The 21,919-nt window shown below is 43.5% G+C and overlaps 1 protein-coding gene across 3 annotated transcripts in view; it reads right to left on the bottom strand.

Moving 5' to 3' along the window:
- Positions 1–21,919, bottom strand: part of LOC112251550 (fibrillin 2b) — a 96,884-nt gene that overhangs the window by 60,366 nt on the left and 14,599 nt on the right. For all 3 annotated transcript variants that reach the window (XM_042322062.1, XM_042322064.1, XM_042322063.1), the window contains exons 5-6: positions 14,418–14,513; positions 14,209–14,304 (exon numbers count right to left, since the gene is read on the bottom strand). In XM_042322062.1, the coding sequence (XP_042177996.1) occupies positions 14,209–14,304; positions 14,418–14,513 (192 nt within the window). The remainder of the gene's footprint in view (positions 1–14,208; positions 14,305–14,417; positions 14,514–21,919) is intronic.

The raw sequence follows: 21,919 nt of genomic DNA, 5'->3' as shown, positions 1-21,919 counted from the left end.
CATGTGCCGAATACCTCACTGTGAAATGCTTACTTACAAGCCCTTAAACAATGCAGTTCAAGAAATAAAGTCAAGAAAATATTTTTAAAAATAAAATAAAATAAAAAAAGTAACATAAGAAAATTACATAACAATAATGAGCAATATACATGGGGTACCGGTACCGAGTCAATGTGCTGGGGTACCCGTTAGTCAAGGTCATTTGTGAAATGACTATGCATAGATAATAAAACAGCAAGTAGCAGTAGTGTAAAAACAGTCTTGTGGCTTGGGGGTGGAAGCTGTTAAGGAGCCTTTTGGTACTAGACTTGGTGCTCCTGTACCGCTTGCTGTGCGGTAACTTGGGTGACTAGAGTCGTTGACAATTTTTTGGGCTTTCCTCTGACACTGCCTAGTATATAGGTCCTGGATGTCAGGAAGCTTGGCCCCAGTGATGTACTAGACCGTACGCACTTCCCTCTGTAGAGCATGACAGTCAGATGCCAAGCAGTTGCCATACCAGACGGTGATGCAACCGGTCAGGATGCTCTCGATGGTAAAGCTGTAGAACTTTTTGAGGATCTGAGAACCTATGCCAAATCTTTTTAGTCTCCTGAGGGGGAAAGGTGTTGTCGTGCCCTCTTCACAACTGCCTTGGTGTGTTTGGTAGTTCGTTGGTGATGTTGGCACCAAGGAACTTGAAACTCTCGACCCGCTGCATTACAGCCCTGTCGATGTTACATAGAGGGAGAGGTTGTTGTCCTGGCACCACACTGCCAGGTGTCTGACCTCCTCCCTATAGGCTGTCTCATCGTTGTCGGTGAGCAGGCCTACCAGTGGTGTCTCATTAGCAAACGTAATGATGGTGTTGGAGTTGTGCTTGGCCAAGCAGTCATGGGTGAACAGGGAGTACAGGAGGGGACTAAGCACACACCCCTGAGGGGCCCCAGTGTTGAGGATCAGCGTGACAGATGTGTTGTTGGGCTGTCCCAGGTGGTAAGGGTAGACGTCAGCAAGTCCAGGATCTCGAGACTTCTTTCATATTAGACACTGCTCACCAGCAGTTATTGACAAATAGACACCCAGCCCAGCCCCTCGTCTTAACAGACGTAGCTGCTCTGTCCTGACGATGCACGGAGAAGCCAGCCAGCTCCATATTTTCTGCATCGTCGTTCAGCCACATCTCGTGAACGATAAGATATTACAGTTTTTAATGTCCCATTGGTAGGATAGTCTTAATCGTAGATCGTCCAGTTTGTTTTCCAATGATTGCACATTGGCCAATATGGTGGGTAGTGGTGGTTTACCAACTCGTCGGCACCCAGCCCCTTATATTCTTTTTCTTCACGAGGATGACAGGGATTTGGGCCTTGTCTCGACAAAGCAGTATATCCTTTGCGTCATACTCAAAAAATATTTGTCCAGTTCGAGTAATGACTGAGTAATTGCTGTTCTGACATCCAGAAGCTCTTTTCGGTCATAAGAGACAGTAGCAGCAATGTTACGTACAGAATGAGTTACAAACAATGCAAAAAACTAACAAAATAAAACAGTTGGTTAAGAGCCCGTAAAACTGTATATACAGTTGAAGTCGGAAGTATATTCCTGACAATATAAAATTAAATGTCATATATTCCTGACATTTAATCCTAGTAAAAAATCCCTGTCTTAGGATCACCACTTTATTTTAAGAATGTGAAATGTCAGAATAATATTTGAGAGAATGATTTATTTCAGCTTTTATTTCTTTCATCACATTCCCAGTGGGTCAGAAGTTTATATACACTCAATTAGTATTTGGTCGCATTGCATTGAAATTGTTTAACTTGTCAAACGTTTCAGGTAACCTTCCACAAGCTTCTCACAATAACCCCATTCCCCCTGACAGAGCTGGTGTAACTGTGTGAGGTTTGTAGGCCTCCTTGCTGGCACACGCTTTTTCAGTTCTATGTCTATGTCTACAGGATTGAGGTCAGTGCTTTGTGAAGGCCACTTCAACACCTTGACTTTACTATCCTTAAGACATTTTGCCACAACTTTGGAAGTGTATTTGGGGTCATTGTCCATTTGGAAGACCCATTTTCGACCAAGCTTTAACTTCCTGACTGATGTCTTGAGATGTTGCTTAAATATATCCACATAATTTCTCTCCCTCATGATGCCATCTATTTTGTAAGGTGACCCAGTCCCTCCTGCAGCAAAGCACTCCCACAACAAGATGCTGCCACCCCCGTGCTTCACGGTTGGGATGTTGTTCTTCGGCTGGCAAGCCTCCCCCTTTTTCCTCCAAACATAACGATGGTCATTATGGCAAAACAGTTCTATTTTGTTTCATCAGACCAGAGGACTTTTCTCCAAAAAGTATGATCGTTGTCCACATGTGCAGTTGCAAACAATAGTCTGGCTTTTTTATGGCAGTTTTGGAGCAGTGGCTTCTTCCTCGCTGAGCGGCCTTTCAGATTATATCGACATGTTTCCTCCAGCATCTTCACAAGGTCCTTTGCTGTTGTTCCGGGATTAATTTGCACTTTTCGCACCAAAGTATGTTCATCTCTAGGAGACAGAACACATCTCCTTTCTGAGCGGTATGACGGCTGCGGTGTCCCATGGGGTTATACTCGCGTACTGTTGTTTGTACAGATGAACATGGTACTTTCAGGCGTTTGGAAATTGCACCCAAGGATGAACCAGACTTGTAGAGGTCTACAATTCTTTTCTGAGGTCTTTCTTTTGATTTCCCCAAAATGTCAAGCAAAGAGGCACTGAGTTTGAAGATATGCCTTGAAATACATCCACAGGTACACCTCCAATTGACTCATATGATGTCAATTAGCCAGAAGTTTATAAAGCCATGACATCATTGAGTCTGTCTGGGATTAAATGAAGAGAGATAAGTACCTGAGGCTGCCTAAATCCACAGAAGAACTGTGGTTAGTTATCCAAGATGTTTGGGCAAACCTACCTGCCAAGTTCCTTCAAAAACTGTGTGCAAGTGTATCTACAAGCATTTATGCTGTTTTGAAGGCAAAGGGTGGTCACACCAAATATGAATTTGATTTTTCTTCTGTTCACTCACTTTGCATTTAGTTCATTGATAAATATAATCTATTAGCATGTCTATTTTTTTTAAACATTCTTACTTTACAACATTTTTTCACACCTGCCTAAAACTTTTGCACAGTACTGTATATGGGGGATTGGAAATGAGGCAGACAATTACATTGATAGAAGCCACAATCTATCTGCAACGTTAAAGCTGCCCCCTACAAAAACTACTGAAAATATTAATTTAGAAAAGATAGTGTGTCACTTTGTGTGGAAACAAAGTAATGAGGAGAACACAATGTCCTCTGACTTCAATAGCCACCTTGCTGCGCTGCTCACCAGGAACAACCAGGCGACATCATTTTGTTAACCACACTTCACAAGTCAAACACAATGACCTCACGCTGAAACCATTTGAGCAATATGATGTCCATTCAATCGCACATAATAAAACTCAAACAGGCCTAATGATGGAAAGGCCTTATTAACTGCAGTAGTGGTGCCAAAGTTAATACAGCATTAGAGGTACTGTAGAGATGGAGGGTTGGAATTCAAATAAAATACATGGTCTGAGAGGGGCCGTCAGGAGGAATGTAACATAAACCCTGGAGAAGTGGTTTAAGTTGACCCTCTTGAGTTCTAAAGGAGATGTACAGATAGATGAGGCAGCTTTGTTGTGGAAGCGCTGCTCTTATTACTTCCTGGTGCAGTTAAATGAAAATTAAATCACAGCCAGACAGAGAACGAGTGAACGCGAGATAGACAGAGGGGAAGTAGGTCAAACCCAGCAGAGAGAGAGAAAGAGAGAGAGGGATTGAGACAGATACCAGCAGGCTCTTACTGTCCCCTCTCACTCATACCCATGACCTGACAATCTGGCCTGGACAATTTGAGGCCGGGAATGCGAGTCCCCATCCGAGCAGCAGAGACCCACTGTGGCGATAACAGTCACGCACATCTGGGCTTGATTAATCTGGCCTGGTCGGGACCAGGAAGGGACAACCTCTGGTCCAGATGTGTCCATCTGGAACTCTGAATCACTCTGGGCCACATCCACAACCCCCCACTAACTAACAAACTAAACCCCTCCATACATCCTGCTCTTCTACCAGTCAACTCTGCATTAAAATCACAATAATCACACTAATGTTGGACTCATATGGTCCATGCTTTATGTCCATCATGCTTTCATCTGGTTTTGATTTAATCATACATCGGAACAATTTCAGTAAAACTAAGTTCTGGAAGTGAGCGAGGAGCATGAACAGGACCTTTATGGAGCGCTATAGGGAAGTTGTTCATGCAAAAGGTATGAGATGACATGGAAGGGAGCCATTTAAAGAAACAAAGAGAAAGAAAGAGAGAGAAGAGAGCTGGCAATTGAGCTGCCATTCCTTTGATCAGCAGTGAGACCCTCAAAAGTGAGGAGGCGTCTGGGCGCTCCCATGGCCAAACCTTTCAGAAGCAGCGCTAGACGACTGCTTGAGGATCTAGCCAAGTTCAGCAGAGCCCTGTCTATGTGTGCATACGACTGAAGGAAAACACACCGTAGGTCGGCCGCCAAGCTAGGCCAAACAAAAGACTGGAGCGCTCAGAGCGCTCACTCTTTTAATGGACTCAATAACAATCGCCTTGCCAGGGTGTCTATGTCTCAGCGCCACAAGACCCGACTGACTCAGAACCAGACAGACAGGCCAAGCAGTGTGTGTGTGTGTGTGTGTGTGTGTGTGTGTGTGTGTGTGTGTGTGTGTGTGTGTGTGTGTGTGTGTGTTGACCATGACCAGGGAACATGAACAATCCAGGGCCAGAAGAGTTAGAAATGGGAATGGGGTATAAAGGAACTGAGGTACTGGCTGGGCCGAAGTCGACAACATTCGGAAGCAATTTGGTCTAATTACAGTTAAAATTGCTCTATAGATCCAAACTATTCGCCGGATCCCTCCCTCCTGTATCCTGCCTTTCACCACCATCTGTCTCTTTTCCAGGTATTTTCAGTTTCCTCCACATGCTCCCAACGACGAAGCACAGATCACTAGAAATCCAATTCTTGGCCTTTCAAAACCCAGCAAAGGCTACCTAATAAGTTAAGACAGCCTCCTCATAGGAATGCATTGCATATCTGTTACATTAGAAGCAAGGCCAAAGTACTAAACATCTGCCAAGATGTGCTGACTAAGTGTAACCCATCCCAGAGTTGGGTTAATGAGGTCACATTATGGACTCTCACCTACATAAGATCTGTCCAGCCCATCAGATCAACATCTGTCACTGGGTCAAACGTGATCTTTCCCTATTCCCCTTTTCTTGCCTGAGAGAAAGCCTCTGATGAGAGGAGATGGGAATGGGACAATCTGGCAGGTGAGAAAAGGGATGCTAATCCAGTCTGGAAAGCCGGCCAAGTTGTTTGGGAAACGCTCCCGACGTCAAGCTGCACGATCACAGGGAAGAGGGAAGGAACGCCGACATGCCTTCTTATGCCAACGGTCGGTGGAAACCAAGGGAAAGCGGGAGAAAATCAGCCAATTCCAAAGCGATACGTAGATGATGTATGGAGACTAGGATTGCACATTTTACGGAATATTCAGAGGTGGAAACCTTCCGTGGGAATTAACGGGAATATATGGGAATTAACAGGAATATATGGGAATTAACAGAAAAATATGCAAAATAATATTAATACCATTTAAATGTAGATGTTTTTTGCATTGGAAATATTTACCATATCATATGGAGACAGAAACAAACATTTTACCTTATCATAAGTAGACATAAATGCAAATGATTAAATCCTTCCAATATATATTTTTTTTAAATAAAATGGTTACGAATTTAACTTTAATTAAATGAGTTGACTCTTCACATGGGATGATTTCACAGAACAACAAAAGAAAGGGAATATTGAATGATCCCCAATGATCCATCGCATCTCCCCCCCAAAAATTCAACATACATCTGTAAAATGATAGTCTAGATACTAAAGCTTTGGTTGTCTCCTCTCAGGCTTCCATGTCTTCCCCCTGGACGTGCTCAATGTCGACCTCTTGAACATCAGAATGAGGCCTCATCTTTACTATCACTTTCCAACCTTGTTGAGGATGGCTCATTGTCAGGCTCTAAAAGCCTCAAATTTGCCCAGATTGCCACCAATTTTTCAACCATTGTATTGATCAGCCTGTTGCGTGCTTTGGTGTGTGTGTTCCCAAACAAAGACCAGTTGCGCTCTGAGACAGCTGATGTTGGTGGAATTTGGAGGATAATGGAGGCAACAAGGGAAAAAGCCTTAGATCCACAAAGTCCCTTCCACCAGGTGGCTGATGAGATATGTTGGCACGATTGCCATATTGCGTGTCCATCCCAAAGCCCTTGCTTGGAAGTGTACTTCACCAGACTGCCAAGAACCTTGCCCTCATCCAGGCCAAGGTGGCGAGACACGGTAGTGATGACACTATAGGCCTTGTTGATCTCTGCACCATGTTCTTGCCAGCATATTTGGGGTCCAACATGTACACTGCGGCGTGTATGGGCTTCAGGCAGAAGTCTTCACACTTTTTGATGTATTCCAGAACTGCAGTTTCCTTTGCTTGGAGCAACAGTGAAGTGGGCAGGGCAGTACATATTTCTTCTCTTACATCTGCAAGCAGAGTCTGAACATCAGACAGGATGGCATTTTTTCCCTCAATCCGTGCAATGGCTACTGCTATAGGTTTCAGGTTGCTTTACCACTCTCTCCCAAAATACATCATCCAGGAAGATCCTCTTGATGGGGCTGTCCATGTCAGTGTGATGACCCTCCCACTCTGTCTGCCGTATTCTCTCTTTGTTCTTGTTTTCTTATTAGGATGCTGGTGGGCGGAGTTGGGAGGGTCGTCAGCTACATGGGAAACACCTGGGCCCGGTCTGTCCCAGGATAAATACACCACTTCCCCATTTATGGAGGAGACTCTCTCCATGCAGACACCTTTATAGATTTTGTTGTGTCTTGATGGTTTTTGGTTGTTTGCTTGGGCACCGTTCAACACCCTGCATTATCACATTCATGCATGCAAAACACTCACTTACACTGATTACACACACCATTGTATATTGTACTTAGTTTACTTTATTTAATAAATATATATTTTGTTACTCCTTATCTCCACGTTGTCTCCCTTTTGTTACGGGCTTTGAACCGGTTCGTGACAAGTGGGAGCTCATCCGGTATCTTTGAACGTATTGGTTTGGGAGAACGTGGAGGTAATGTTAAATTCTGTACGTGTTTGATAGGCCCAGTATTGGTTGCCTTTGTTGTTTGGTTTGTGTGCTGCGTTGGAGAGGGCATAATGGTTCGTTTCCAGGCCCCTGCCCAGCCTGGAAACTCTTGTTCTACTTTCTGTTGGGACATTGGTCTAAGGATGTGAGTAAATTGGCTATGTACCTCGGTGGGAGATTTGGGTAGGGTAGTGGAACTTGCTACCCGGCGCTATAGCCTTTTTCCCCTGATAGGCTTAGTGACGCGTTTCATTTTTGGAATATGTTGGGCATGGATAAATGTTAGTTATTTTTGTGTGGTGTCTGTGGACTGAGCAGTTGTCTCAGGGGCACATACGTGGCTTGGTGGAATTTGCCAGCATGCTGGGGAGTTTTACTTCCTTGCCAGCGGGCTACAGTGCGTAAATACCCACCGCAAATCCGCACGAAGACTAGGGTTGAGTTATTGTAGGTTTTGGGGAAGCTCCGTATCTCATCTCTCTTCTGTGGTGCTCAGGGTGATTGTCATTTCTCTGGTTGTGGTCTGATGTGCTCAGCAGAGGGGTTGAGCAAGATTATTTATTTATGACTATGGCGTCTTATGTAGACGAGTTGATTCGCTTTCCATCAGAGGAACTGTTAGAATTATGTACTAAAGAACAGCTGTTGAAGATCGCTGAACACTACAAGGTTGAATGATTGAAATGAGTGAAATTCTGTTATGTTGGGAAGTGACTGAATCGTTGGGAGTTGTTGTAAAAATTAAGGACCCTGATCTTTTCGTTGGAGTTTGTAGCTGATGCAGTCTCTTGTGCCCTGTTCCTGAATGTTTACGTGACTGACCATTGTTTGGTGTTGTCATGTCCTATCTTTCCTGTCTGTTCTTGTGTTCTTTCCTCTTAAATGTTGCTTCCTGTGCGCAGAGGCTGTGTCAATTTGGGAGGCGCAGAGGCTGTGTCAATTTGGGAGGCGCAGAGGCTGTGTCAATTTGGGAGGCGCAGAGGCTGTGTCAATTTGGGAGGCGCAGAGGCTGTGTCAATTTGGGAGGCGCAGAGGCTGTGTCAATTTGGGAGGCGCAGAGGCTGTGTCAATTTGGGAGGCGCAGAGGCTGTGTCAATTTGGGGGGTAGAGCTCGGTATGTTCCGGGGTCCTTGTTGGTCCCCGGTTTTATGGGGGGAATGTGACAACCCTCCCTCTGCCGTTTCTCTCTTTGTTCTTGTTTCCTTATTAGGATGCTGGTGGGCGGAGTTGGGAGGGTCGTCAGCTACATGAGAAACACCTGGGCCCGGTGTGTCCCAGGATAAATACACCACTTCCCCATTTATGGAGGAGACTCTCTCCATGCAGACACCTTTACAGATTTTGTTGTGTCTTGGTGGTTTTTGGTTGTTTGCTTTGGCACCGTTCAACACCCTGCATTATCATTCATGCATGCAAAACACTCACTTACACTACTGATTACACACACCATTGTATATTGTACTTAGTTTACTTTATTTAATAAATATATATTTTGTTACTCCTTATCTCCACGTTGTCTCCCTTTTGTTACGGGCTTTGAGCTGGCTCATGACACAGCAGACTGTGATATGGCCATTTCTTGGAGAGACTCATTCCCCTCCAAGAGGCTGTCAAACATGATGACAACACCACCCAAATGGGTGTTGCTGGGCAGCTTCAATGTGGTGCTCTTATTCTTCTCACTTTGCTTGGTGAAGTAGATTGCTGCTGTAACTTGATAACCCTTCACATACCTAACCATTTCCTTGGCTCTCTTGTGTGTCCATCGTTTTCAGTGCCATGATGTCCTTGAGGAGCAGATTCAATGCATGAGCAGCACAGCCAATGCGTGTGATGTGAGGGCAGGACTCCTCCACTTTAGACCAAGCAGCCTTCATGGTCGCAGCATTGTCTGTCTTGTAGAATACTGGTTGAGGGGTGGAGATGTAGTTAATTATTCCTTGCCCACAAACATTCAACCACCCATCAGAGATTGCAATAGTCTGCTTTCTCTATGATTTGCTTGACCTTCACTTGAACTCTGAACTCTGCATCCAGCAAAAGAGGAGATAAAGCATGTCTGGTTGGAGGGGTGTATGCTGGAAAAAGAACATTCAGAAATCTCTTCCAATACACATTGCCTGTGAGCATCAGAGGTGAACCAGTTGCATACACAGCTCGAGCAAGACATTCATCAGCATGTCTCTGACTACGTTCCTCCATTGAGTCAAACTTCTGATTCCAGGAGGACCATGAGCTGTTGCTATTGATAAGGTGTCTGATTTGACCTTGAATAGAAGTATACAGACTTTTGTCTGAGGTTGCTTGTTGTGACCGCTGAGGGAACTTTATGCACTTGGCCAGATGATTCTGCATCTTTATTGCATTCTTCACAAATTATTTGGCACAGTATTTGCAAATGTACACAGCTTTTCCTTCATTAGCTGCAGTGAAATGTCTCCACACATCAGATAGTTCCCGTGGCATTTTCCTATAAAGATTAGGAAAAAATTAGGGAAACAAATACAATTCCATGTAAAAAAAAATAGCTAAGCAGTTAGAATAAACAACTCTGTCAGAAATGTTTTTAAATGATATGTCTGGAAAAAAGTAAATTAACACTCCTCAGTTAGCAGGCTCAAGCAAGCTAAACCCCACATGGTAGCAAAACCTAACTAGCAGAAATTGTTAAGTTAGAAATGATTTAAACACACTCTACTGTAGGCTACTATTTACTAGTTAACAAAAAATGAATGTCATATACAATATATTCACCCCACCCAGTATTGTAATCGAAACTTACCAGAAAGCATGTAGTCCTTGGCTTGGACAGTGTAGTAGTGTGTGCTCAATAGCATCTCATTTGTGTGCAAGATCTTGAGAATCAGCTGTACATGTGATGGAAGAATGCATTGTGCATGCAGAGGGTTGCAATTCCATTGAATTGGGGATAGTTTAACCAAAATATCCCACAAGACCCACTGTTATACGTAAACTTTTTTGATGGATTTAAGCAAAATACCCCAAATTCCAGGGCTTAATTCCCCATGGAAAGTTTCAGACCTTTTGCCACCCTAATGGGGGACAAATGGAGGGTTAAGATATTATTATACTCAATGAAACATGTTGTGATTACATGGGAAGGCAGTCATTCATACTGGTCTGGAAAGATGTCAGGCTCCTCAGTGAGTGAGGAGGAAACAGAAGACACTCACAGGTCTTCCTGTGGCTGCTTCAGTTTCCTGACCTGGAGGCCCTTAGACTCATACAGCTGAGAGATTTACAACTCGCTGAAACAGGACGGACCGTGTCTTCTTCTCGTCATCTCTTTATCTCATAGCAGAGACAGGTGCTTTTCCACTTATCCCAAGCATGTTTGTGTGTGTGTGCGCGTGTGTGTATGTTTGTGCATACATCTGACTGCATGTGTGTGTCTGTGTGCGTGTGTTCACGTAAGCTTGCGTGCATCAGTGTGTATCTAGCTACACTCCTCAAATGTATGTACACTAGGTGTGTGTGTTATTCTCATTTTGGCACAAACTGTGCTGTTTCTGTTTATGTTATCAACAGCATTATCAACAGCCCTTAAATCTACTTTCCCTTCAGCTTAATGGCTCTAAGAGGCTGAACTCTTCCTCAGGACACTCACCCAAACGTGATGACACGCTAGAATGCGTCCCTGTGTAAACCCTTGCTTTGAGACGGTGGGAGATTGTGGGACACAGGGGAAAGTGAGGGAGATAAGCTCGAACGCAGGATAACAATCTTGGCACCAGACCGCTTTGTTGCCTGACTGGTAAGTTAATAGATAGCATTCTTTGAGGCAGAAACCGCCACTGTGGATAATTATGCAGAACACACACACGTCTGTGAAAACCCAAGTGAACACACAGGACTACAGTAGATACAGAACAGTTCTTGCTCACCCATTAAATGTGTGTTTTACGGTCTGTTCTCACTCGTTTCACTAATCTTCTTTGCACAGATACATTTTATTCCCATCTCAAGTCCATTCTAACAACAGTTTCTACTCTAATTCAGAACAAATTGACTTACGGTAGCCTGAGTTCCAGTGTATTTCTGCTGTAGTCATCTTATCACAGTCTGGTTTGTGGCATTACTGACTGCAGAAACAGTCAGGCACCCAGGCTACAAGTAGACATAGTACTAAAGAAGCGTCCTTATCTACTACTGTACTAAATCGCGTAACATTAATAGGACATTTCTGGGCTCCATTGGGTACATTGAGAGGACTCTCGCTTCTCGGACCTCAACTGATTGTCCATCAGACAAGATCAAAGGCTACCCTTCACTGTTCCTCTTAGGACCACTCACAAATGTATTTATGATTTGTTTATGGGAGAAGTACCAAAATGTAGTGCCACTATGAAAAGCAGACGCAAAAAAACAGCATGTTTAAAAAAAAAAAAACATTTCCAATGACACACAAAACATAACATGGCGATGTCATTAAAACATAAAAGGCATAACATGGCGATGAGGTAGAGTTACTGTACTGTACTCATTACAGAGTTTACAGGTCTCTCTTTTTGGCAGCATGTCCCATTCTATAAGGTCTCTATGGAGCGAAAAAATGACACACTTCTCTCCCGAGGACACACCCTTCCCTTCCACTGGGGGAGCCTTTGACAGATTGCATGATGGAGACAGAAATAGCAACACTTCCCCCTTTCCATCCCCTCGTCATCGTCCTGACGTCATCATGGGCCAGCTCTCTGGGCTGGACTGGGCTGACTGTGTGGGCCCATAAGGGTATCACTGTTCACTATTGGACCTGAGCCTGGTTAATGAGCCGAGATACACTGGACATGTGAGCAGAACAACTCCCCATTGCCGCATTCATACAGCTGCTTCGTAATGAGAGGGCTTGTGGCTCCAGGCTGCAGAATGGACAGCTGCAGGCTGGAGGAGGCTGGGGATGGTGGGAAACTCAGCTGATTAGAGAGGGGCCCGAGTGGCTGTCAGTCTCCACTGTAATTCATGCTTAACTAGCCTGTCAGTGACACACACACACACACACACACACACACACACACACACACACACACACACACACACACACACACACACACACACACACACACACACACACACACACACACACACACACACACACACACCCTGACAGAGAAACCTATTAGACCAGCAGCTTTCCCTGTGACTCATAGACAGTACATCGACAGAGGAAAACACCCACACCTACTGTAACTGTAATGTACTGTCAAAGCACCTCTGGGCTCGGTTTTACCGTAACACCTCACTTCAAAAACCACTAATTGCAACCTTGGAGAGTCAAAGATTTATCTAGCTGGACGTCTTCACAGGACAGAGTAGTAAAATCTCTGGTAATAATGACATGTCAATTCTCACTGAGTTAAGGAAGCCCTGGGCTTATGTGAGAATTAAAGCACATCTCTCTTTAGGTAGATGTGGATGATTGAGGAGGCTATAGAGGGACAGTTTTACAGCCTCTCCCAGACTTCACCGGACACAGTGAGGAGGTCGGGTCAGCGCCACACACGCAAGTGCACGCGCACACGCACAAACTGAGGCGGTGGGAGGTTTGCTGGAGAGCTGAGGGGGTCCGGTGGTCTCCCTTCTCTCAAGACTGTTTTTGTTTGGCCGCGCCTCGCTCTGTGTACACAGCTGGGGAATCCATTTTTACTTGTACCCCCTGCCTCTACCTCCATCCCTCCCTCCTTCCCTCGCTCCACTCCTGGAGCGAGAACCGTATTTTTTATTGCCAGATTTCTGTGAGCCCCCCCCCTCCTGTTGTGTTTTCCAGGAGAAAGGGGAGGTCAGGGGAGAGGTGGTTAGGTGAGGGGAAGGGGTTGAGTCATTGGGCTGTTAGGTCTAGCTGGAGGCCACACTAGGTCTGTGACCACTATGGGACAAGTCTGTCAGTACATTTTGGGGACGAGCTGAAATCCAATTCATTAATTGACAAACGCAGATCCCTTTTTCTGAGGACCTTTTAACTCATGAATTGGAATTGCAGCTCACTTCCAGAATTGACTGAATTGAAATGGCATTGATCCAGACCCTACTGAGACACACCCCCAGTGACACATAGCCCCTCCTCTTGGCTCTTACCTCTTCCTAACCATTCATCTTAGCTTTAGCCTCTACAGAAGGGAGTCCACTATCCACAAAATTAGACAACCAGATTACAGCCAATGGTCAAGTCTAGGGAGACAGACCCCCATCGTGTCTGTATACGTGCACTTACTGTATGCAGTCACACTACGGTCACACTGTGTCTAGACTGATATGAAGTTCATATATGCAGTAGATGAAAGCCTCTAAAGGTCCTGGCTCACTATCTTCCACAGCACTGGTGGGTGTGTTGTGATAAAGCGGGGGGGCAGTCTGTCGCCACATGATTGTGTGGCGTCTCTCATCAGAGTCCCAGGCACTGTTGTGATAATGTCTCTTTCTGTTCGAGGTTTTCATCAACTCTTAAAAGAACCAATGGAGGTCGATAGGCGGCTTCAGTTATAGTTATAGTTTCAGTTATAGTCCTACAGCGCTGTTTCCCAACTCCGCTCCTCCACTACCCCCAACAGCACAGGTTTCTGTTGTTGCCCCTGACACGCACACCTGAGTTGAATCAGGTTTCTTTTGACGGGTGCGACAACTAAAATGTGTGCTGTTGGGGGTACTGGAGGACCGGAGTTGGGAAACACTGATCTACACTGGAGTTGCCCATCCCTATATACACTTCAAACACTTTGGTTGTGAACACTAAATATCAAGAAACATTCCTCTGTCAACTTCAATTTATCCTCCAAGAGTCGTTGAATCGCTCTACATATCCAGCCTGTGAGCAGACACAGGGTTTATGGGATGAGCCAGGATCCTGTGTTGATCATGTAAACCGTCTATGAGCAGACCTGTGGGTTTACAGTAGGGGTGAAGTGGGATGACTGCTCTTACCTCTCTCGCACTGCGGCCCAGTGAAGCCGTAGACACAGGCACATCTGTTGGGCCCAATGCAGCGCCCTCCGTTCTGGCAACCATTCTCACACACAGCTACAGAGAGGACAGGGGAAGAGGCGTGTTAGGGTTCTGATACAGCCGGACAGAAAAACACACACACACGATAGCTGGGGGAGTGCGGTGTTGAAAGTGAGGTAGATACTCACGCTGTCCACAGTGGTTGCCGGTGTAGCCTTTCTGACAGGAGCAGGAGTCCTCTTGGCAGCTGCCTCCGTTCATACACCTGACATTACAGCTCTGCACTGTGGGACACATACAGGGGTCAACAGACGCAGCCGGGGAAAACTTGCTACTGCTAGCCAAGAACCTCAACTCAACCAGCTGGTCACACACACACACACACACACACACACACACACACACAGGCAATGACCTCTAAAGGGAACTTCAACGCCTCAGGTGTTCGGTTTAACTTGGAACATCATTACAGTTCAACTCCATATTTGTGTAACAAGGATCTAGTAATCAGACCTGTGCCAATGACTAACAGTTAGCCCAATGCCTGGTAGTGACACTTGGGTACTGACTGTCTTTTACATACTGGTATTTGGGCTGTGACAACCTTTTAGTTTAACTCAACTATATCAACACTCACTTTTCACTATTACAGTTTTGTAGCGCGCTCGACTGTAACAGAAACGTCTGGGCTGTATTTGTGTAGAGCTAATTGTATTAGTCTATTGTTGAGCACTGTACTGCCACACAAGGCCCAGGCCGCAGTTTAATCAAACAGACCGTGGAGGCTATAAGTTGAGCCAGCTGTGTCCTATAGATGGGAATGTGCTGAGATCAGAAAGCTTCAATCCTGGCAGAGCAGCATTCTTAGAACTCTAAGCAGCAAGCTTTCCACAGACAGAGAGACAGACAGACAGACAGACAGAGACACTCAGTATATTTGGGGGGGAAGTGGGGAGATGCTCTATCCAACCAGATCTGTCCGAGACCAGCCAGCCTATAGCAGAGACCAGCCAGCCTACAGCAGAGACCAGCCAGCCTACAGCAGAGATTAGCCAGCCTACAGCAGAGACCAGCCAGCCTACAGCCGAGACCAGCCAGCCTACAGCCGAGACCAGCCAGTCTACAGCCGAGACCAGCCAGCCTACAGCCGAGACCAGCCAGCCTACAGCCGAGACCAGCCAGCCAACAGCAGAGACCAGCCAGCCTACAGCCGAGACCAGCCAGCCTACAGCAGAGACCAGCCCATAGCAGAGTGGTAAAATGAGAGGGCTTAGTCAGTCTCCCTAAAAACACAGAACATTTCAAGAGACTACTTCCACAGTAATTGATTCTGGCAGATGCCTATGTTTCTACTCAGCCTGGGTAGAACGGTACATGATGCCCATGCAAGCCGTTGATTGGAAGTTGGAACACCCTTCTCAGTCTCTCTATCTTGCTACCATCTTTAATTACTGTCATTCATCTCTCTTTCTCTATCTTGCTGCCATCTTTAATTACTGTAATTCATCTCTCTATCTTGCTACCATCTTTAATTACTGTCATTCATCCCTCTTTCTCTAGCTTGCTGCCATCTTTAATGACTGTAATTCATCTCTTTCTCTCTTTCTGCCATCTTTAATGACTGTAATTCATCTCTCTATCTTGCTGCCATCTTTAATGACTGTAATTCATCTCTCTATCTTGCTGCCATCTTTAATGACTGTAATTCATCTCTCTATCTTGCTGCCATCTTTAATTACTGTAATTCATCTCTCTATCTTGCTGCCATCTTTAATTACTGTCATTCATCTCTCTTTCTTTAGCTTGCTGCCATCTTTAATTACTGTCATTCAACCCTCTTTCTCTAGCTTGCTGCCATCTTTAATGACTGTAATTCATCTCTCTATCTTTCTGCCATCTTTAATGACTGTAATTCATCTCTCTATCTTTCTGCCATCTTTAATGACTGTAATTCATCTCTCTATCTTTCTGCCATCTTTAATGACTGTAATTCATCTCTCTATCTTTCTGCCATCTTTAATGACTGTAATTCATCTCTCTATCTTGCTGCCATCTTTAATTACTGTAATTCATCTCTCTATCTTGCTGCCATCTTTAATTACTGTAATTCATCTCTCTTTCTCTACAGGCTGTGATTCATGAGGTGGCGAGGGGATACAGCATGACTGGATTTCCTGGACCCTTTCGCCTATTCAGTTTTTCTAGAACTTCCAGTTACTGTAAATGACCCAGTAGTACCATTCTGACTGACTGTGCATAGCAAACCTAGCTAACGCCCAGTCTGACTCTAGGCCTGGCTAGCGTCTCGTGCAGACACTTAGTGATGGATTAGCGTGAATGCCTTTGGACAAGAGGTTTATGAGTTTCTGTACAGGTCTGCACGGCATGAGGGAAGACCGATCTTTTCTCCCCAGACTCAACCTCAGCTCAACTCAGAGCTCCAGGGCAGTGGGCCATATCGTTTAACTCCCACAGCATTCAGGCTAATCTCTCAGGCCAACAGGGAAATGAAACATGAAAAATGACTCTATTGACTGATTGCAGCGCCGAACCTTGATGCACTGCAAGGGGGAAAACAACTAGCGAGGACACAAAATGCCTAGGACACAATTTTCCCCCCACAATTTTTCATGACGTAATCATGCAAACGTTTCAGCTCAGGAGAATTTCGTCAATTTTTCAAATGTCTCTCATCCGTTCCAGAAAAAATATTCTAAATAGGTCACAAAGGGAGGGGCGAGGGGGGGATTGGAAGAACATCAGACATGGCTGTAGACTCAGTTTACAGAACTTTTGTGTTACAGCACGTTTAGGGTTGAAGGGGTTCATGTGTTTTCTCTGTAATGGGGGGTTGGTGGAAATAGAGGGGGTGGAAGGGGGAATGATCTCACTGGCTAGACCAGCTACCCCCACCCCCAGATGAGGAGAGATGGTACATTCCTGTGACCGGTGCCTAGAATGCCACACGTGCAGGAGGTTGGGGTCCCACAGAACATGAACCACAATGCACCTCTGTGTGGCTGCCCTGTGGGTTGGCCTGCATCCTCCACATCTGTGAGTTTTAAAAAAAATTGACGGGAGGTAAACTAGTGGTGGTGGGGTTGGAACACTGAGGGACTTTATGGCTGTGTTCTGTTCTGTACTGGCTTATACACAGCTCCTGGGATCAGTAACATGTCAACGTCAGGTTCACTATGGAGATGTCATGCTGTGAAATACACAGGCTGGTGCTGAGACTTTGATGAACCGTGTCTGAAACGATTCACAGCATCACGTTTTTCATCGTCATTTCAAATCAATTTGGCTTATGTAAGAGTGTAGTCTAGTGTCTAGTGTAGTATATATGAAGATCCAGTCCATTTAAAAAAATTGGAGACCTCTTACACTTCAGTGTTGTGATGCAAAAATCCTGGCAAAATGCTTGGCACACAGAATTAAAAAAGTATTGTCAGATATTATTCATCCTAATCAGACAGGTTTTTTACATGGATGATACATTGGAGATAATATAAGACAAGTACTGGAAACAATAGAACACTATGAAATATCGGGGACACCAGGCCTGGTTTTCATAGCTGATTTTGAAAAGGCTTTTGATAAAGTATGACTGGAGTTTATATATAAATGCCTAGAAAATTTCAATTTTGGGGAATCTCTTATAAAATGGGTTAAGGTTATGTATAGTAACCCTAGCTGTAAAATAGTAAATAATGGCTACATCTCAGAAATTTTACACTATCTAGAGGAGTAAAACAAGGTTGTCCACTATCGGCATATCTGTTTATTATTGCCATCGAAATGTTAGCTGTTAAGATTAGATCAAACAATAATATTAAGGGATTAGAAATTTGTGGCCTAAAAACTAAGGTGTCATTGTTCGCTGATGATTCATGTTTTCTTTTAAAACCACAATTGGAGTCTCTCCACGACCTCTTAGAGGATCTAGATACTTTTGCTATCCTCTCTAGATTAAAACCAAATTATGATAAATGTACCATATTACATATTGGATCACTAAAAAAATGCACATTTTACATTACCATGTAGTTTACCAATTAAATGGTCTGACGGAGATGTAGACATACTCGGTATACAAATCCCAAAGGAAATAAATGATCTCACTCCAATAAATGTTTATAGAAAGTTAGCAAAAATAGATAAGATCTTGCTACCATGGAAAGGAAAATACCTGTCTATTTGTGGAAAAATCACCCTGATTCACTCCTTAGTTATATCACAGTTTACCTATTTGCTTATGGTGTGCCTACACCTAGTGACCTGCTTTTTAAATTATATGAACAAAAAATATTCAATTTTATTTGGAACGGCAAACCAGATAAAATTAAAAGGGTCTATTTATATAACGAATATGAATTCGGTGGGCAGAAATTATTAAATATTAAAGCATTAGACCTCTCACTAAAGGCATCAGTCATATAAAAGTTATACTTAAATCCAAACTGGTTCTCTAGTCAATTGGTACGAATGTCTCATCCTATATTCAGGAAGGGCCTTTTCCCTTTTATTCAGATTACACCTGCTCACTTTTGGTTGTTTGAAAAGGAAATAATCTCCAAAATATCTTTATTTTTTAAACAAGCCTTAGAAAGTTGGTTGCAATTTCAGTTTAATCCACCTGAAAGGACGGAACAAATAGTACAACAAATATTGTGGTTAAATTCAAATATACTAATTGATAAAAAAAACTGTATTTATCGAAGAAATGTTTAAAAAAGGTATAAATTTAGTGAATGATATCATAAATAGGACTGGTGGAGTTAAGTCACACATGCAGCTAACACAGACATATGGAAATGTCTGCTCTACCCAAAATGACAACCAATTAATTGCAGCATTACCACAAAAATGGAAGAGGCAAGTAGAAGGGGAAAAAAGTAAGGAACTTGTATGTCGGCCTGTATTAAAGAACATAAATGGTTAAAGAAAAGTGTGCTAAATAAAAACATATACCAATTTCATTTAAGGACCAAAAAACTGACAGCTGAGCCATATAAATTGCAAAATAGTTGGGAAGAGATTTTCGATGTACCCATTCCATGGCACATGGTTTATGAATTGATACGCAAAACAACGCCGGATTCAAAACTTCAAATTTTTCAATATAAATTACTATACAAAATTCTTGCAACTAATAGAATGTTATGTTTATGGGGGATACAATCTTCCCAGCTCTGCAGATTCTGCTGTGAGCAGGCAGAGTCATTAGATAATTTATTTTGGAATTGTCCATATGTAGCTCATTTTTGGTCACAGGTCCAGGAATGGCTGAAGAATTGCAACATTTGCCTAGAACTAACACTACAGATAGCAATACTGGGTGATTTGAAAAGCCATAGTCAATCAATCAATAATATAATTATTATTTTAGCAAAAATGTTTATTTTTAATTTACAATCAGTAGAAGCTATGAGAATAGGAAGGTTCAATTCTTTTGTGAAGCATCACAGCACAGTTGAAAAATATATGGCAAGTAGAAATCTGAAATGGATGATGTTGAGAGACAGATGGGAGGGGTTGAGTGGAGCTGAAGGGTGGGACTAATAACAAGATAAACAATGTAGGGCATAAGGGATCTGTAGAATGTATATAGGTTCGGAGCTTTTGTGAAATAGCATAGTTACAAATAGAAATCAAACTGGATGGACATCAGAAATAGAGGAAGGACTAAGAACAAACAAGAGAGAACTATTGTAAAGTAGACTGTCTCTGTAGAGTGTGTATAAGATGTATGGATTGAAGGTAGAAGCAGAAGTGTTTATTAGTTTTCTCCAATTGGGGGATCGGCAGAAGGGTTTGCGGGGAATAATAATAAAGGTATATTCTTTAAAAAAGTATGTATGTCTATATAGGTATGTGTGTGTATATATATGCATGCGTGTATGGATATATATATTTACCAAAAAAATATGGGGGATTGGAAATGATGCAGACAATTACATTGGAAGCAACATTCTTTCCGCAATATTAAGCTGATCCACCCTCAACAGAAAAAAAGAACAAAAAAGAAGTGTAGTCTGGTGAGTTTGGCTGATTCGCATTTCTGTCTTTCAGTTACGAACTTCAGTTAACACATCTGATTAGTAAAGTTACATCAAATAGGGCTGGTTTTCCAGATACAGATTAAACCTAGTCCTGGAATAAAAAGCATGCTCAAATGGAGAATCTCCATTGAAATAACATTTCATGCCAGAGCTAAATCTGTGGATTAATCTGTGCTAGGAATCCAGAATAAATTAACTTGTGGCAGTGATTAGGATTTCCAAGAATGGAAGCCAAAGCTTTTTTTCTGGGGCTCTTCGGTCTGTGTCACAGATCTACAGGTATATAATACCACTTTCTCAGAGTTGAGCTGTGCTGAGCCTGTATGGACCCCGTTAGTTGACAGCTGTTTCCGAGGGACTCTGAGGTAGCGTTCACGGACATTAGAGGGTAATTATAGTTATGGGAAGAGGTCTGAGATGACTGGACTGATCCTGGGCACAGCAAAGCAGATCTATTGGTCAATAGTCTTTTATAGTGCCTATATTAATTTATTTGTCCGGAACCATGTCGTAACAATGTGCTCTCTTTATGTACTGTTGTGTTGTCTCTCTTGTCGTGACGTGTCTTTTGTCCTATATTTTTATTGAATTTATATTTATTTTTAATCCCAGCCCCCAACCCCGCAGGAGGCCTTCATTGTAAATAAGAATTTGTTCTTAACTGACTCGCCTAGTTAAATGAAGGTTAAATAAATGCACATAAACATAACGATAAGCAACAGGTCTCCCTTGAATATGAGATGGGTAATCTCAATAGGATTTCCTTAATAAATAAAGGATCAAAAAATGCGATGCCTGGACATGAACACACAGCCATATAACTATAGTATGTGGATAAACTAAGCAAAAAAAGAAACGTCCTCTCACTGTCAACTGAGTTTATTTTCAGCAAACTTAACATGTGTCAATATTTGTATGAGCATAACAAGATTCAACAACTGAGACATAAACTGAACAAGTTCCACAGAAATTGAATAATGTGTCCTTGAACAAAGGGGGGGGGGGTCAAAATCAACAGTAACAGTGCATTAAGAGTGGGGTAACAGTGCATTAAGTACTGCAGTGCATCTCCTCCTCATGGACTGCACCAGATTTGCCAGTTCTTGCTGTGAGATGTTACCCCACTCTTCCACCAAGGCACCTGCAAGTTCCTGGACATTTCTGGGGGGGAATGGCCCTAGCCCTCACCCTCCGATCCAACAGGTCCCAGACATGTTCAATGAGATTGAGATCTGGGCTCTTCGCTGGCCATGGCAGAACACTGACATTCCTGCCTTGCAGGAAATCACGCACAGAACGAGCAGTATGGCTGGTGGCATTGCCATGCTGGAGGGTCATGTCAGGATGAGCCTGCAGGAAGGGTACCACATGAGGGAGGAGGATGTCTTCTCTGTAACGCACAGCGTTGAGATTGCCTGCAATGACAACAAGCTCAGTCCGATGATGCTGTGACACAACGCCCCAGACCATAAAGGACCCTCCACCTCCAAATCAATCCTGCTCCAGAGTATAGGCCTCGGTGTAACGCTCATTCCTTCGACGATAAACAAGAATCCGACCATCACCCCTGGTGAGACAAAACCGCGACTTGTCAGTGAAGAGCACTTTTTGCCAGTCCTGTCTGGTCC

The sequence above is a fragment of the Oncorhynchus tshawytscha genome, linkage group LG05, assembly GCF_018296145.1.
Source record: "Oncorhynchus tshawytscha isolate Ot180627B linkage group LG05, Otsh_v2.0, whole genome shotgun sequence".
NCBI classification, from domain to species: Eukaryota; Metazoa; Chordata; class Actinopteri; order Salmoniformes; family Salmonidae; genus Oncorhynchus; species Oncorhynchus tshawytscha.
This window is presented reverse-complemented; position numbering and strand designations above follow the sequence as displayed.